The 14506-nt window shown below is 43.5% G+C and overlaps 1 protein-coding gene across 5 annotated transcripts in view; it reads left to right on the plus strand.

The window, feature by feature from the left end:
- Window positions 1-14: 14 nt before the first annotated feature.
- The window catches only part of SPATA5 (spermatogenesis associated 5), a 252906-nt gene continuing 238414 nt past the window's right edge, over window positions 15-14506 (plus strand). For 4 of the 5 annotated variants that reach the window (XR_004968159.1, XR_004968160.1, XM_036312782.1 and 1 more), the window contains exons 1-5: window positions 15-257; window positions 6434-6555; window positions 7497-7654; window positions 11212-11270; window positions 12823-13467. Coding sequence is in view for 3 of the 5 variants with exons in the window: in XM_036312782.1 (XP_036168675.1) it covers window positions 83-257; window positions 6434-6555; window positions 7497-7654; window positions 11212-11270; window positions 12823-13467 (1159 nt within the window). In the remaining 2 variants the exon portion in view is untranslated. The remainder of the gene's footprint in view (window positions 258-6433; window positions 6556-7496; window positions 7655-11211; window positions 11271-12822; window positions 13468-14506) is intronic. The other variant, XM_036312780.1, reaches the window with a different exon arrangement.

The raw sequence follows: 14506 nt of genomic DNA on the forward strand, positions 1-14506 counted from the left end.
CTGCCCCGGAAGTTTTTCCCACAGTAAAGCGCGCACGTTGAGCCGGCTTCACTTGCTTCAGCTTCCAGGCTGCCTGTGGAGCATGTCTTCCAAGAAGAATAGAAGACGGTCCAACCGGAGCTCCGGCCGGAGCTCCGGCCGGGGTTCGCCCTCGCCCTCCACGGCTCGCTCTCCGGCGGGGGCCTCGGCTGCTTGTCCCGAAGCCGGTTTCGCGGCGGCGACTGGGACCCTGGCGGTGATCAACTTCCTAGAAAAGGGTGAGAGCGGTTGGGAGGGCGGCCGGAGGCGGAGGGGGCGCCACCTGAGGGGACGGAGACCAGGCGGTGGGCCTGGAGGCGCGGCGCTGGGGAGGGTGGGCGAGGCCGGGGTGTGAGGGCTCGGGGCCACGCGCGCCCCGGGCCGGGCACGAGTGCCCTTTCCGTGACTGACTCAACCGCCCCTTTTGTAAGTTGCCTGGAATTGCCAAGTTGCACTGGGGACATTGACAAAGATGGACGACATATTTAGCGGCACATTGCGCCTGCCTAGCCTGCTTAGAGGACGCCACACTGAGCCCAGTTCTGTCAAGATACGCGGACACCCGTGCTGAGTGGCGCCCCTGCGCCTTCGGGGCGGAAAGGTGGCCGCTGCGTGCACGACCGCACGGGCTCTGCGTCCATTGCGTGTCCCCGGCAGGTGTAGTCCCCGCGGACGCCCTGGGGTGCGGGTGCGGGGTGGACTGTGCCCATTCTGTAGATTCCTCAGCTGCACGTTCGAGCGCAGGTCGCAGCTCGCAGGAGCTGGGAGGACGGGTTTGCCTGAAAGGTCGTTGGTCGGCCAAGCCCTGGAGAGTGGGGCGGAGTGAAGCGGGGGCAGGAGGACTCTGTCCCCCGTGGACCCCACAGGCAGCCCCAGAGCGAAGCGCTCGTCCCAGAGTCCTTGCCTCCCGGGGGCGGGCGGGGAACAGCGCGTCCTGTCCCCAGGCGGGTCCTCCCGTCCGCTTCAGTGCGCTCCCCGCCCCCCTCGCCCCCCCCCCCCTCCGGTCCTGAGGCCGCTCTGCCCGGGGCTGTGCCCCCTCGACCTCCATCACGTCCCCCGGAGCTGCCTGGGCGGCTGACCGCGCTTGACCTCCCCGCAGCTTCGGCCAGGAAGCCACCATGTCCTCCACCTGGAAGCACTTGACTTCATTTGACGCCTCGTCAGGCTTTTCTAGTTTCCCCTCGCCCTCTGGTTGGTGCTTGGTCGGTTTCCTTTCCAGGCTCATCTTCCAAATGGCGGAATTCCTCGCCTGCCCGGCGGGTGCAGTTGGTTGGAGCGTTGTCTTGCACCCCAAGAGGTGTGGGCTCCATTTCTGGTCCCGGCAATGATCCGTGTTCCCCCCTCTCGCCCTTCCCCCCCCCCCTCTCTTTCTCTTTCTCTCTCTCTCTCTCTCTCTCTCTCTCTCTCTCTCTCTCTCTGTCACTCCCTAATCAAATATATCCTACGGCGAGGATTAAAAAAAGTTGAAGTTCCTTAGTTCTCAGTCCTAAAGCTCCTCTTGTCTTTATAAATCTTTCTTTGGCAGGTTTATTCACTGCCCAGAGTTTACCCATCTATGCCCTCCGCCTTTTCAGATTTATATTTCTAGTTTATACTATTTCTCAGTCTTGATTTACTTGTCCTCTAGACCAGTGTTTTTCAACCTTTTTCATCTCATGGCACACATAATTAATTGAAATTCTTCCGCATACCGAAAATATGTTTTTCGCCAGTCTGACCAAAAAATCGATATAATTTTGATTCATTCACACCGGACAGCTATTGTTGGGTTGGCTGTTGTCATTTTTTTAAAATTTGACAATCTAGGGAAAAGAGCTCAGTGCCCCTGACTAAGTAGGCATTGCATGCTTTAAAAATTCTTGGGGCAGGCTAGTTGAAAATTGCTGCTCTAGACCAATGCTTTTCCAACTCTACAGGAAAGGTTTTAAAATTTAAGATATGCCACAGATCAGCACAGTTTTAAAATACAATAAGCTCGGCTGGCTCGGCTCAGTAGTTGAGCATCGACCTGTGGTTGAGGTCAGGGTTCAATTTGTGGTCAGGGCACATGCCTGGGTTTCAGTGTGGGGCATGCAGGAGGCAGCCAATCAATGATTCTCTCTCATTGATGTTTCTCTCTCTCTCTCTCCCTCTCCCTTCCTCTGTGAAATCAATAAAAATATATTAAAAATAAAAATAAAAGCTTTTAAACATTTATTCTCATTTTCTGTGCTTATCAGGAACCAGAAGCAAATAGTTTTCCAACTACAGTTTAAATAGCACTGTATTATATCTCTTCTCTTGGATTTTTCAAAGGTATTTCAAGACTGACCTCAAGAACTCATTCAGAAACCTAGGAGTCATGTATGACACCTCTCGTCTCCAATATTCAGTCCACCACCAAGTCCTGCTTATCACCTAAAAATTTCCCACATTGCTGTTTTTCACTCTGTTCCATTGTTCCATTGCTTCCGCCATAATCCAGACACTTATCCTCTCTCACCTGGACTGCTTACTATACCAGCCTTTCCACTTACTTCCTGCTCTGCAGCTGGAATGGTCTTTGAAATGAAGATCCTATCATGAACCCTCATTTCACCCCTCAGTCCTCTGTTGCTGTTAGAGTAAAGACCAGCAACTTGATATCACCTGCTGCCCTGAATGGTCTTGACTTTCCTTGCATGGCTTGTCTCCCACCACTCCCTCTGCCTGTCCTCTTCCCTCTGATGCACAGAACTCGCTTCTGCCCACGATCTCTGGACATGTTGTTCTCTGCTCAGAATTATCTTTTTTCCTCTTCATTTAGTTAATTCCTACTCTTCCTTCAAATCTGAATTGAAGCAATATTTCCTTGAAGAAGCTTTCTCTTATTCTTCAGATGAGATCCGATCCCACATTAAAGGCTTTCTAGCACTCTGTGTCATTTTTTTTATTGCATTAATCTTTGTTTATAACTATGCAGTTATTCAGTGTTTTTTTTAAAAAAATCCTCACCTGAGAATATGCTTTTAAAAATTTATTTTTAGAGAGAGAGGAAAGGAGAGAGAAAGAAACATCAATGTGAGCGAGAGAAACATCGCTTAGTTGCCTCTCATATGGGCCCCAACGGGGGATGGAACCTGCAACCTAGTTAATGTGCCCTGAACTGGAATCAAACCAGCAACGTTTCAGTGTACTATATGATGCTCCAACCAACTGAGCCACCTGGCTAGGGCTCAGTGACTGTTTATAACTCTGTTATCCTATTAGATTATCAGTTAGAAAAAGCCAAGGACTGTGTCTACTTCTGAATCCCCAGTGTCTAGTGTAGTATCTGTCCTATAGTAAAGATTTGATGAATGACCGAGTGAAACCTGGATGGTTTTGTAAAATTACTTTTACTGTCTCATTAGTCAGTCTGGCACATAAGTGCTCAATAAGCATGACGTCAGTTACTGGGGACAGTGGATGTCTGCCTATTTACCTATCTATATTTTTAAATGTATTTTTATTGATTTCAGAGAGGGAGAGAGAGATGAGAAACATCAATGATGAGAGAATCATTGATAGCTGCCTCCTGCACGCCCCCCACTGGGGGGTCAAGCCCACAACGTGGGCATGTGCCCTTGACTGGAATCGAACCCAGGACCCTCCAGTCCGCAGGCCGATGCTCTATCCACTGAGCCAAAGCAGGGCAAGACTTTTATTTATTTATTTATTTATTTATTTATTTATTTATTTAAAAATTAAATCTTTATTGTTCAGATTATTACAGTTGTCCCTCTTTTTTCCCCCCATAGCTCCCCTCCACCTGGTTCCCACCCCACCCTCTGCCCTTACTGGCCCCCCCACCCCCCACTATCCTCATCCATAGGTGTACGATTTTTGTCCAGTCTCTTCCTGCATCCCCCACACCCTTCCCCCCACCCCAGAGAATAGTCAGTCGTCCACTCCCTTTCTATGCCCCTGGTTCTATTATAATCACCAGTTTATTCTGTTCATCAGATTATTTATTCACTTGATTTTTAATTTTTTTATTTTATTTTATTTATTTATTTTTTTAAAATATATTTTATTGATTTTTTACAGAGAGGAAGGGAGAGAGATAGAGAGAAACATCGATGGGAGAGAAACATCGATCAGCCGCCTCCTGCACATCTCCCACTGGGGATGTGCCCGCAACCCAGGTACATGCCCTTGACCGGAATCGAACCTGGGACCCCTTAGTCCGCAGGCCGACGCTCTATCCACTGAGCCAAACCGGTTTCGGCTAATTTTTAGATTCACTTGTTGATGTGTAGTTGTTGTTCATAATTTGTATCTGTACCTTTTTCTTCTTCCTCTTCTTAAAAGGATACCTTTCAGCATTCCATTTAATACTGGTTTTGTGGTGATGAACTCCTTTAGCTTTTCCTTATCTGTGAAGCTCTTTATCTGACCTTCAATTCTGAATGATAGCTTTGCTGGGTAAAGTAATCTTGGTTGTAGGTTCTTGGTATTCATCACTTTGAATATTTCTTGCCACTCCCTTCTGGCCTGCGGAGTTTCTGTTGAGAAATCAACTGACAGTCGTATGGGTATTCCCTTGTAGGTAACTGTGTTTCTTTCTCTTGCTGCTTTTAGGATTCTCTCTTTGTCTTTTGCTCTTGGCATTTTAATTATGATGTGTCTTGGTGTGGTCCTCTTTGGATTCCTTTTGTTTGAGGTTCTCTGCACTTCCTGGACTTGTAAGTCTATTTCTTTCACCAGGTAGGGAAAGTTTTCTGTCATTATTTCTTCAAATAGGTTTTCAATATCTTGCTGTCTCTCATCTTCTGGCACCCCTATAATTCTGATGTTGGTACGCTTGAAGCTGTCCCAGAGGCTCCTTATAGTATCTTCATATTTTTGGATTCTTTTTTCTTTTCTGGTTGGGTGTTTTTTTGCTTCTTCGTATTTCAGATCTTTGACTTGATTCTTGTGATCCTGTAGTCTGCTGTTGGGAGTCTGTATAATATTATTTTAATCAGTGTATGCTTAATTTCTAGTTGGTCCTTTTTCACAACTTTGAGGGTCTCACTGGACTTACTGAAGATCTCATTAAATTTATCAGCGGTCTCACTAGATTTCTTGAGTGTCTCACTAAGTTTATCGGTGGTTTCTAGAAGATTCTTGAAAAACCTTAAAAGTGTGGTTTTGAACTCTATATCCAGTAGTTTGCTTTCCTCCATTTCTGTCATTTGTGACCTGTTTCTTTGTCTCCGCATTTTTTATGCTTCCCTGTGTTGATAGAGCGGCTTCCTGTGCTAGGTGTCCTATAGGGCTCAGTGGCTCAGCCTCCCCAATTACCTGAGGTGGACACTCTTGGTGCACCCCCTTGTGGGCTTTGTGCACAGTCTTGTTGTAGTTAAGCCTTGGTTGTTGTATCACTGGGAGGAATTGACCTCCAGGCCAATTGGCTGTGAGAAGCAGCTGTGTCTGCAGTGGGAGAACTTCTGTGCTGGAGACACCCCTCTGGGGCTAGACTTGCTTCGATGGGACTTTGGTGCTCACTGAGTCTGCCCCCTGAGAGTGTCTTTTATGGTTCCACGGAGCTGCAAACTGGATGGTCCCACTCTGACCTCTGGGCTTCCTGGCTCCTGGATCTCTAGGGAGGTGCTAATCTAGCCTTTGCCTGAGGCTATCCAGCAAAAGTCTCCCTGCAGGGCTTGGGCGGGGTGGGTCCCAGGGGATCAACAGGGCGGGGTTAGCAATTATGGCTGCTCTCAGTCTTGCCCTCAGAGGCTCTGCTTCCCAGTGTCCCAGTAATCGCTGCAAGCCCCGCGGAGAGAAAGCTGCCCTAGGGTTCTGAGCGATGCGAGACAGTCCCGCTTCTCCTGTATGAGTCTGGGTCCCTAGAGACTCGCCCGGAACTGGAGCTCAGAGCCTGAGACTCCCTCCTGGTTGAAAACAACAACCACGCCCTCAGCCGCCAGCTGGCTCCACATGCACTCCGCACCTTAGTATTTTACTTCAGCACTGCGCCTCCTCTGAGTCTCAATATGCTTTTCTCTTTCCTCCTAGTTGTAGAACTTCCACTCAGCCAGCCTTCCTGTGGTTCTGGATGATGAGCGTTCCGTCTTTTAGTTGTATTTTTGAAGTGGTTGTTCGAGGCAGCAAACTCCGGTGTTTACCTATGCCGCCATCTTGGTTTCTCCCCGCAAGACTTTTTTTTTAAATAATGAAAACTAATACCTACTCCATAAAACAACTTTTTAATTTTTAATTTTTAGTTAGCACTCATATTGTCTGGATCCTCAAAAGATTTGGTTTTAAGTTTATTTGTTAAAGTAAGGGTTGCTACAGTGGTTTCTTCAGGGTACAGCAAGTGTATTCATGTGGTTATGTGGATAAAGGATTTTTATTGCCTTCAAAAGAAAGCATGCCTTAACTTCAGTGACAAAATAGTACAAAATCATTTTTTTTTGCTTCTTGGTAGATGACAGAGTTCCTAAAAAGTTCCAGAATTCCCTTGCTCAACTCGGACTTGGCACTATGAAGTCTGCAAATATAATAATTGGCCGACCAGTGCTGCTTACCAGTTTACATGGAAAACAAGAGGTAAGAGTCCTTGTCATTTACTTAGTTTGGAAAGATTTGAGAGTTGTTTTTTTTTTTAAATTGTAATTTTCAGAACAAGCAGGGAAAAATGAAAAACTATATTTTAAAGACCCTCACACCAATGTAAACTTTCCCCTCCTTTGGTGTCTATGATTACAGTGGGAATATAGTCCTAAATGTCATAATGGAGAGAGAGACCTTTCCTTGGGAGGCCTTCCCAGTCTGTTACTTTTCTCTACAGAAATACTGTTTTGGGGTATGAAGTCATCTCTTTTTTATACAACATTTGATTACCCTCCCTGGTTTCAGCTGTGTTTCTCCTTGTTGGTGTTTTCAGCAGCTTGGCTTTCTTCTCTGCTGCCGGCCCCTGCCCCTACCTCTGCCATATCTTCTCTACTTCATTACTCAGTGTTCTCTCATCCACTAGGGCTCTCTGGAAAGGTTTTGAAATCTCTTATCTGCTGGTGTCACACCTCCCATTCTTTTCATAGTTCTGGGCTTATATTTTTAAAAACTTTACTGTGTCTTGTGGACAAGAAGGCACTAAATATATGAACTCAGCCTCTATCTGGAACTTTACATTTGTCTGATGAGGTCCATGTTCCCTGGAACTCTGGTGCTGGGGTCCTTACTATTTCTTGGGTGTAGTTTATGCTCTAGGCTGGGTTACCTGATAGTCAGCTTGCCTTCTGGATTTTATCTCATTTTCTTCTCACCTTGGTCTCTTTTTCTAACCCCACCTCTCAGATCTTTCACCATTTTCACTGTGGGGTCATTTCTGATCTTTGCAAAAAATGTAATATGTATAAAACTTTTTTTTTGTAACTTGTGTCAGATTGTAACCCCTTTGGGGGCTGGCAGATCCATGTACTTGGCTATGCTTAATTTTCTGCTTTATAAATTACTGATATTCTGTGAATGTTTATTATCTCTCCTGGCAGGTCTGTGTGGCCTGGCCTGTATCAGGATTTCCTGGAGGCAAGGTTGGCCTGAGTGACACAGCACAGAAGAGTATGGGTGTCAGAGTTGGTGATGCCATCCATGTCCAGCCTCTTTTGGGTGCTGTGATACAGGCTGAGGAAATGGACGTGGCGCTCAGGTTTGGCTCTTTTCTTTGGTGACTGAATCAATGTTGCCTAGCAGAAATATAATGAAAGTCATAAGTGTGAACCACATATGTAATTTTACCTTTTCTAGTAATCACATTTAAAAAGTAAAGAAATTAATTATAATTATATATTTTATTTAATTAATGTGAGTAAAGTCTTATAACTATAAACTATTAATAAGATATTTTTCATATCTGTTTTTTAAACTAAGTCTTCAAAATCCAGTGTGTACTAGTGTGTTATAGTTATAGCACATCTCAGTTTGGACTGGCCACATGTGACTGGCTAGTTGCCTCCTGTATTACACAGTGCTAGCTAGACGAGTGCTATGTAACTTAGGGCTAGGGACTCTCTCGTTCCTCTGATTAGAGTGTGCCGTGACACTTTAGGTGAGAGAATTATTGCTAATGGGTATGTAACTATGTTTTTCATCTTGGTCTGCAGTATACTACTCAGGGCTTCTTGTCTTTTTTACAGCTATAAAGAAAGGAGTAGGCTACTGTGAGTAGGCAAGAAATAAATTTTAATTAAGGCTGCCAAGCAAAGTACCTGATTGTGTGTGTGTGTGTGTGTGTGTGTGTGTGTGTATGTAAAATATATTTTTATTGATTTCAGAGAGGAAGGGAGAGGGAAAGAGAGAGATAGAAACATCAATGATGCGAGAGAATCATTGGTCAGCTGCCTTCTGCACACCACACTGGGTGATCGAGCTCATCTGTGTCCTGACTGGGGATCGAACCATGACCTCCTGGTTCGTAGGTCGATGCTCAACCACTGAGCTATTCCGGCTGGGCTGATTGTATATTTTAACTCATTGATTATTCAATCTAGTGAGAGAGTTATTTCTATCAGATTTTTAAATATCCCCTCACCAAAGTCTAGTTATTTGAAGCAGCATATCAATATAATTAAAGCATATCTCCCATCCTCTTGGGTATTCTGTATCTAATAGGATTTTGATTCAGTTTGCATGTAAAAATCTTATCGAAATTTGTTTTTAAAAAGCATCTTTTGAAATTTTAATATGACCCTAGTAACAGTTGGGGACTGATGTTTATATTAATGTAAGAATCACAGAACATTTTCCAATCTAGCTTGATTTTAAAATATTTTCTTCTCTTTTGCTACTTTTATAGATGCCAAGCCTGAGCTTTGGCATATTTTTTTTCTTTAAAAACAGACAAATGTTTTCAAAGCACTTAACAAACATTTAACAAATGATGAAAAGCAGAAAGGAAAAGAAATATAACATGTGTTGAGCACCAGCTGTGTACTAGCACATACATATGCATGCACACATCTTTCCTTTTTTTCCCCACTTAACCCTCTAAACATCCTGCAAGGTATCTTTACCCACCCCTTTTCCCAGATGAGGAAATGGGCTCAGTGAGAAGGCAGGAACTTGCTCGCTCTTGTGTGGGTTGGTTAGAGCTACTGCTCGGATTGCACAGGATTCTTCTCCAGACTGACTTCAAACAGGGCTGCAGGCACAGCACTCATTTGACTGGAGTTTCGTTGATCACTCTTGAGGGCATAGCACTCTTAGGTGATAATGATTTCCTGTTATGGAGGGAATATATAGGTTTTCCATGGAAGCTTGGTTTTAAACTTTTTATTTAAAAAAAAATCTTTTGTTTTAAACGTGGCAGCAAGAAGAGCTTAGACAAGAAAATTTCCAGTAAGAAAAATCATTAATTTTAATCTGCTGCTTAAATCCTTCTGTTGTGCTGTAGCTAAAACATTTCATTAGTAAGTTTAGAGCTCCTTCTAGTGGAAATGATTTTATTTGCACATATTCATTTATAAAAGCAAAACTGGTTGTTTTTGCTGTTCTTGTACATATTATAAATATCTCCTATTCAGACTTTAATAAATGGAAACAATTTAAGTATAACTAGGTTCAGAGTTCTAGTAACAAGTAAGTTTAAGCATTTATGGATACATATAATTTCCTCTTTAGTTTATATATACATTTGATTCATTAAATTTTTTCCTGGTATTTCTCTTTCTCACATGAACACACAGTCGATTCTCATTATTTGTGGTATTGTGTCCTACAAAATTGTCCCCAAAACTGAATTAGCAAATACTGAACCATTGCTCCTAGGAGTGTGTGTGTGTGTGTGCATGTGTGTATATTTAACATATATAGATATAAATATGCAAGTATATATATTTTATATAGGTTATAATATTAAATCCTTAAAACAACTCATCCTGGTATATCCTATTTTCTTTATTTTACAAAAGAGAAGAGGTAGTTCAGAAGTGAGGCCATGTCACTAACAGCTGCCAGAGTGAGGTCCCAGAGCTGGAACTTTCACTATACATTGCACTGTTCCCCATCATCTCCAGTTGCCATCCTCTGGTCATCTGTGATGAGAGTTGAAAGAAGAAGGTGTCGTGCGACTCAGATTTTTTGCCTACTTTGTGCACATCCATGAATGACTGGGAATCCTCTGCTAATACTGGTTTTGGGGTTACAAATAAATTTTAGCAAGTAGGTGAATTTGCACATATGGAAACTGTAAATAATGAAGATCAACTGTATTGGTTTTGTTACTGAGAAAGTTGAGGACATGGCTTAGATCTGACCCAGAAAAGCCTGCTAAAACAGCTTTCACTGGGCTCGATCAGTGGAAGGGTCTACTGATGTCTGGCAGAGTTCACAACCGAAGGTCACGTGGGCTGCTTACAAATGGAGAAGGAGGAAAAATGCACATCTTCTCCAAGGACATGGTTCTGTACAAGTGCCATGATTTTTAGGGTTGCCTGCTTCCTGTACTCAAACAAGTGTCCTTCCTGGCAGACATAGTTATCAGTCAAAAAAGGGTTCCCATTTTTCTTAGGCATGCCCTATCTCTAGAATAAACTTTCATTGTACCACTCTCCTTTTACTTATTTCTACCTCTTCAGATAAAGTACAATATAGGGTTTATTTTTTCTGGAAGATAATTTATAAATTATACAAAGGAAATACATTAAGTTATTAATAAAAGCCCTTCGCCAAGCTAGGCAAGTTTGGTAAGGGGTTAATGATGGTCAGCATTTCAAATGTTTCTGATTGACAAAGAATAAACATTTTTCATTGTAGTTCATTGTACATACACATCTATCATATATACATAGAGTACACATATGCAACATGTACTTGTATAGAACAAGTGTATAGATGTTTGTGTGTAATAATGTCTTACAAAGCAATATTTAACCTTTCTACGTTTGATATATTCTGACATTTGTATTCTATTAAAAAAATGCTGGGTAGGATTGACAAATGATTATGATCCACTTGTGGGAAGTACCCTATATTTGAAGAACATTGATTTATGCCACTAGGACATCAAACTATAAATGAGATTTTTATGGCTTTAAGAACTAGCTGAAATTTGTAAGTCATTCCAAAATTGTGTAGATCATTTCCAGGTTGTAAACTAATTATGCTTTTCATTAGGTCTGCATTACAACTATGTATGTGTTATATTAGATTTAAATTTCTGGTGTACTTAATGTTTATTTCTATTTTCCCCACCCCAAACCTTTACAGTGACAAAAATGTGGATATTAATGAAGAACAATTGGCTGATTGTCTTCTGAGAAAACTAGGTGAGACATATTTTAAATATTTTTTTAAATTTTAAGAAGCAAGGCAGCAGCATATACGGCAATGTGTCTTTGAAGTATTGTCTACTTGATAGTTTTCTTCAAAACAGCATAGAGACTATTCTCAATGAATTAATGTCCTATTAAGATAGGGATGTGGGATTCTTTTCCCCAATTAATTGATTGGCAGTTGAGCAACAGAGAGAATATACAGCGTGTCTGTGGACAAAGTCCTTGGGAGAACCGAGACTTTGAATCCTTGAGCTCTTGCTCTTTCCAATGAGAAATGTTATATTGTTTTGTTGGTTTAAGTGTGCCATTTTGGGTTAGTTTATTATCAAACACTAGTGGCCTGGTGCACGAAATTTGTGCACAGGGGGAGGGGTTCCCTCAGCCCAGCCTATAACCTCTCCATTTGGGGACCCCTTGGGGGATGTCCGACTGCCGGTTTAGGCCTAATCCCTGTGGGACCGCTGGCTCCTAACTGCTCACCTGTCTGCCTGCCTGATCGCCCCTAACTGCCTCTGCCTGCCTGCCTGCCTGATCACCCCTAACTGACCTCCCCTGCTGGCCTGATCTTGCCCCCAATGGCCCTACCTGCCAGCCTGATCTAGCCCCCAGCTGCCCTCTTCTGCAAGCCCAGTTGCCCCAACTGCCCTTTTCTGCCGCCTGATCTCGTGCCCAACAGCCCTCCACTGCCGGCCTGATCTCGTTCCAAACTGCTCTCCTCTGCTGGCCAATTTGGTTCTGATTGGTTGGTTCCTATGTCAGCATCAAAAGCTCTGCCTCCTAGACAGCAATTGGTTCTTTACAGCACCCACATTTGGTTCTGATTGGTCGGTTCCTATGTCAATCAACGTCAAAAGCTCTGCCTCTTAGGCAGCCATTTGCTCCTCATAGCACCCAGATTCTGTTCTGATTGGCCGGTTCCTATGCCAGTCAGTGTCTCTGGGCCTATCAACGGGACCTGATCAGAAAGGCGGGCTGATCAGCAGTCCAGGTGGAAGCCTGGAGAGAAATGGAGGCGTGGCTGCTGGCCAGACTGGGAGTGAAAGAGAGAGGCAAGTGCTGATCAAAAGCTGCCACAGAGGCAATGGATCAGTCCCTACTTCTCTCTTCAGGCCTCTCTCTGGCCCTGATTCACAGCCCCCTCAGCAATCAGTGCTGGGGCATCATGACCAGCACTGGCTGCCATGGCAACCCAGCACTGACTGCAGGACTGACTTCTGGTTGGTCAAGCCTCGGTTGTGACCGGTCGTTACAACCCAGGCTTTTTATATATTAGGATAGATTGTCTGGCTATTTGTTAATGTAGTTGATAGAATCTTCCCCATTTCAGAGAATCATCTTGTTTTTCTTTGATCTCCAGATAGTGCTCCCTTATTAGGGGAATATTAGGGCCTTTATTTTTCATGGCAGTTATTTTATTAATACTGCCTTCTTTGATTTAGTCTTTTCAGTCAGGTAGATTGTTAATTGATAAAACAAATGCTATTTAAACATTAAATGGGTGAAAACTTGTGCTAATATATATATTCGATAAATTATTTTCTAGATGACAAGATTGTTTTACCAGGCAACTTTCTATACATTACATTCTATGGACGACCATGCATGTTGCAAGTGTTGCGAGTGAAAGGTGCAGATGGCATGATACTGAAAAGGCTTCAGAGTGACTCTGATACTGATGCTCAGGGAATGGCCTCAAAACGATCCAGCATAGAAGCCAGTACCCTCGATATGTCCTTACAGTTAAGCCAGTTGGATCTGGAAGAGCCTCGGGTCCCACCATCAAGCAGTACTCCCTGCAAACCAGTAGATGACAAAAAGATAAATAAAACTGGTGACAGTTTGTCAAATGTCACACAGAGTCCTGGTGGCAGCATTGGGCTTGGGCCAGAGGAAGTTACAGGTCTTGAATGTAGCTTTGCGTCTGCCAGAGGAGGAAATGAGTACCTTATCAATGAAGAGAGATTCCTAAAGCCAGCCAATCTGGGAGCAAAGTGCAACACTGATACTTTCTACTTCATTTCTTCAACAACGAGAGTCAATTTTACAAAAATTGGTGCAAAATCAAAAGAGCAAGGCAACCAGTTCAAAGTAACTTACGACATGATAGGAGGCTTAAATGGTCAGCTGAAAGCAATTAGAGAAATAATTGAACTTCCTCTCAAGCAGCCTGAACTATTCAAGAGCTATGGTATGATTTCTTCATTGTATTGTACCCAAAAGTATTCAATTCAAACTCAAAAAGTTAGCTCATTCCACTTATCTAATAATTGCTCACCCTCTTTTCCTATTTTTCTTTCCTGAGTGGTAGGTATGGTAGGAGGTGTGAGTTGCTTTGGGAAATGCCAATTAAGTGAGATGTTCTTAGGTTGTAATGAGTTAGTTATAGCCTTGTTTCTTTTAACACATTGTATGCGGGAAACGTATTTATACGTTTTACGTATTTATATGTTCTACCAGTGTAGTAGAGCGCGGGACACGTATTAATACGTTTTTTATAGACTAGTGGTAGAATGCGGGTAACGTATAAATATGTAAACTAAAGTTATCGTAATTTTGCCATTTGCGCAAAAAATTAGCAAAAATGGCCCGCGCCACCTGTTAGCGCGCGATAAAAACTACCCGCAAACAATGTGTTAATTGCATACTTTCACAGTTGTTTGTATTGTATCTAGAATAAGTTTCTTGTCAGGTTAGATCAGCTGTAATGAGTAAAGAAATAAGCCAAACATTCAGATATGCTGGGTGAAACTTCTCAGGAAATGTAGCTGTGTGCAGATATCTGCATTGACTTGGTTCCTAGGAAACTCAAGGTTTCCTTTGTGTGGTTGTTGCCCAATTCTCTGCATATATTTGGTGCATACTATCTCTTTCTCTGCTTTTCCCTCTTTTATGAACCTTTATCTACACTAATAAAAGGGAAAGGTGCAAATTGACCATACCTTCACGAGGTCCACCAGCCAATCAGGAGTGAGTATGCAAATTGACCCAACAAAAATGGCAGGTTAATTTGCATATGCAGGCACCAAGTGGCCAGGGGTGGGGCGGGATGCAGGCGTTCCGCACCGCCCCAGCCCCTTCGGGCCTCTGGGCGGCATGGGAAGGTGGAAAGGTGGCTCCAGGCCAGAACAAAGGCAGAAAGATGGCTCTGGGCCGGAGCAAAGGTGGTGCCAGCAGCCAGGGGAAGGAAGGCCCTTTCTTGCACGAATCTTTGTGCATCGGGCCTCTAG

The sequence above is a fragment of the Myotis myotis genome, unplaced genomic scaffold (genome assembly GCF_014108235.1).
Source record: "Myotis myotis isolate mMyoMyo1 unplaced genomic scaffold, mMyoMyo1.p scaffold_m19_p_6, whole genome shotgun sequence".
Taxonomy (NCBI): Eukaryota; Metazoa; Chordata; class Mammalia; order Chiroptera; family Vespertilionidae; genus Myotis; species Myotis myotis.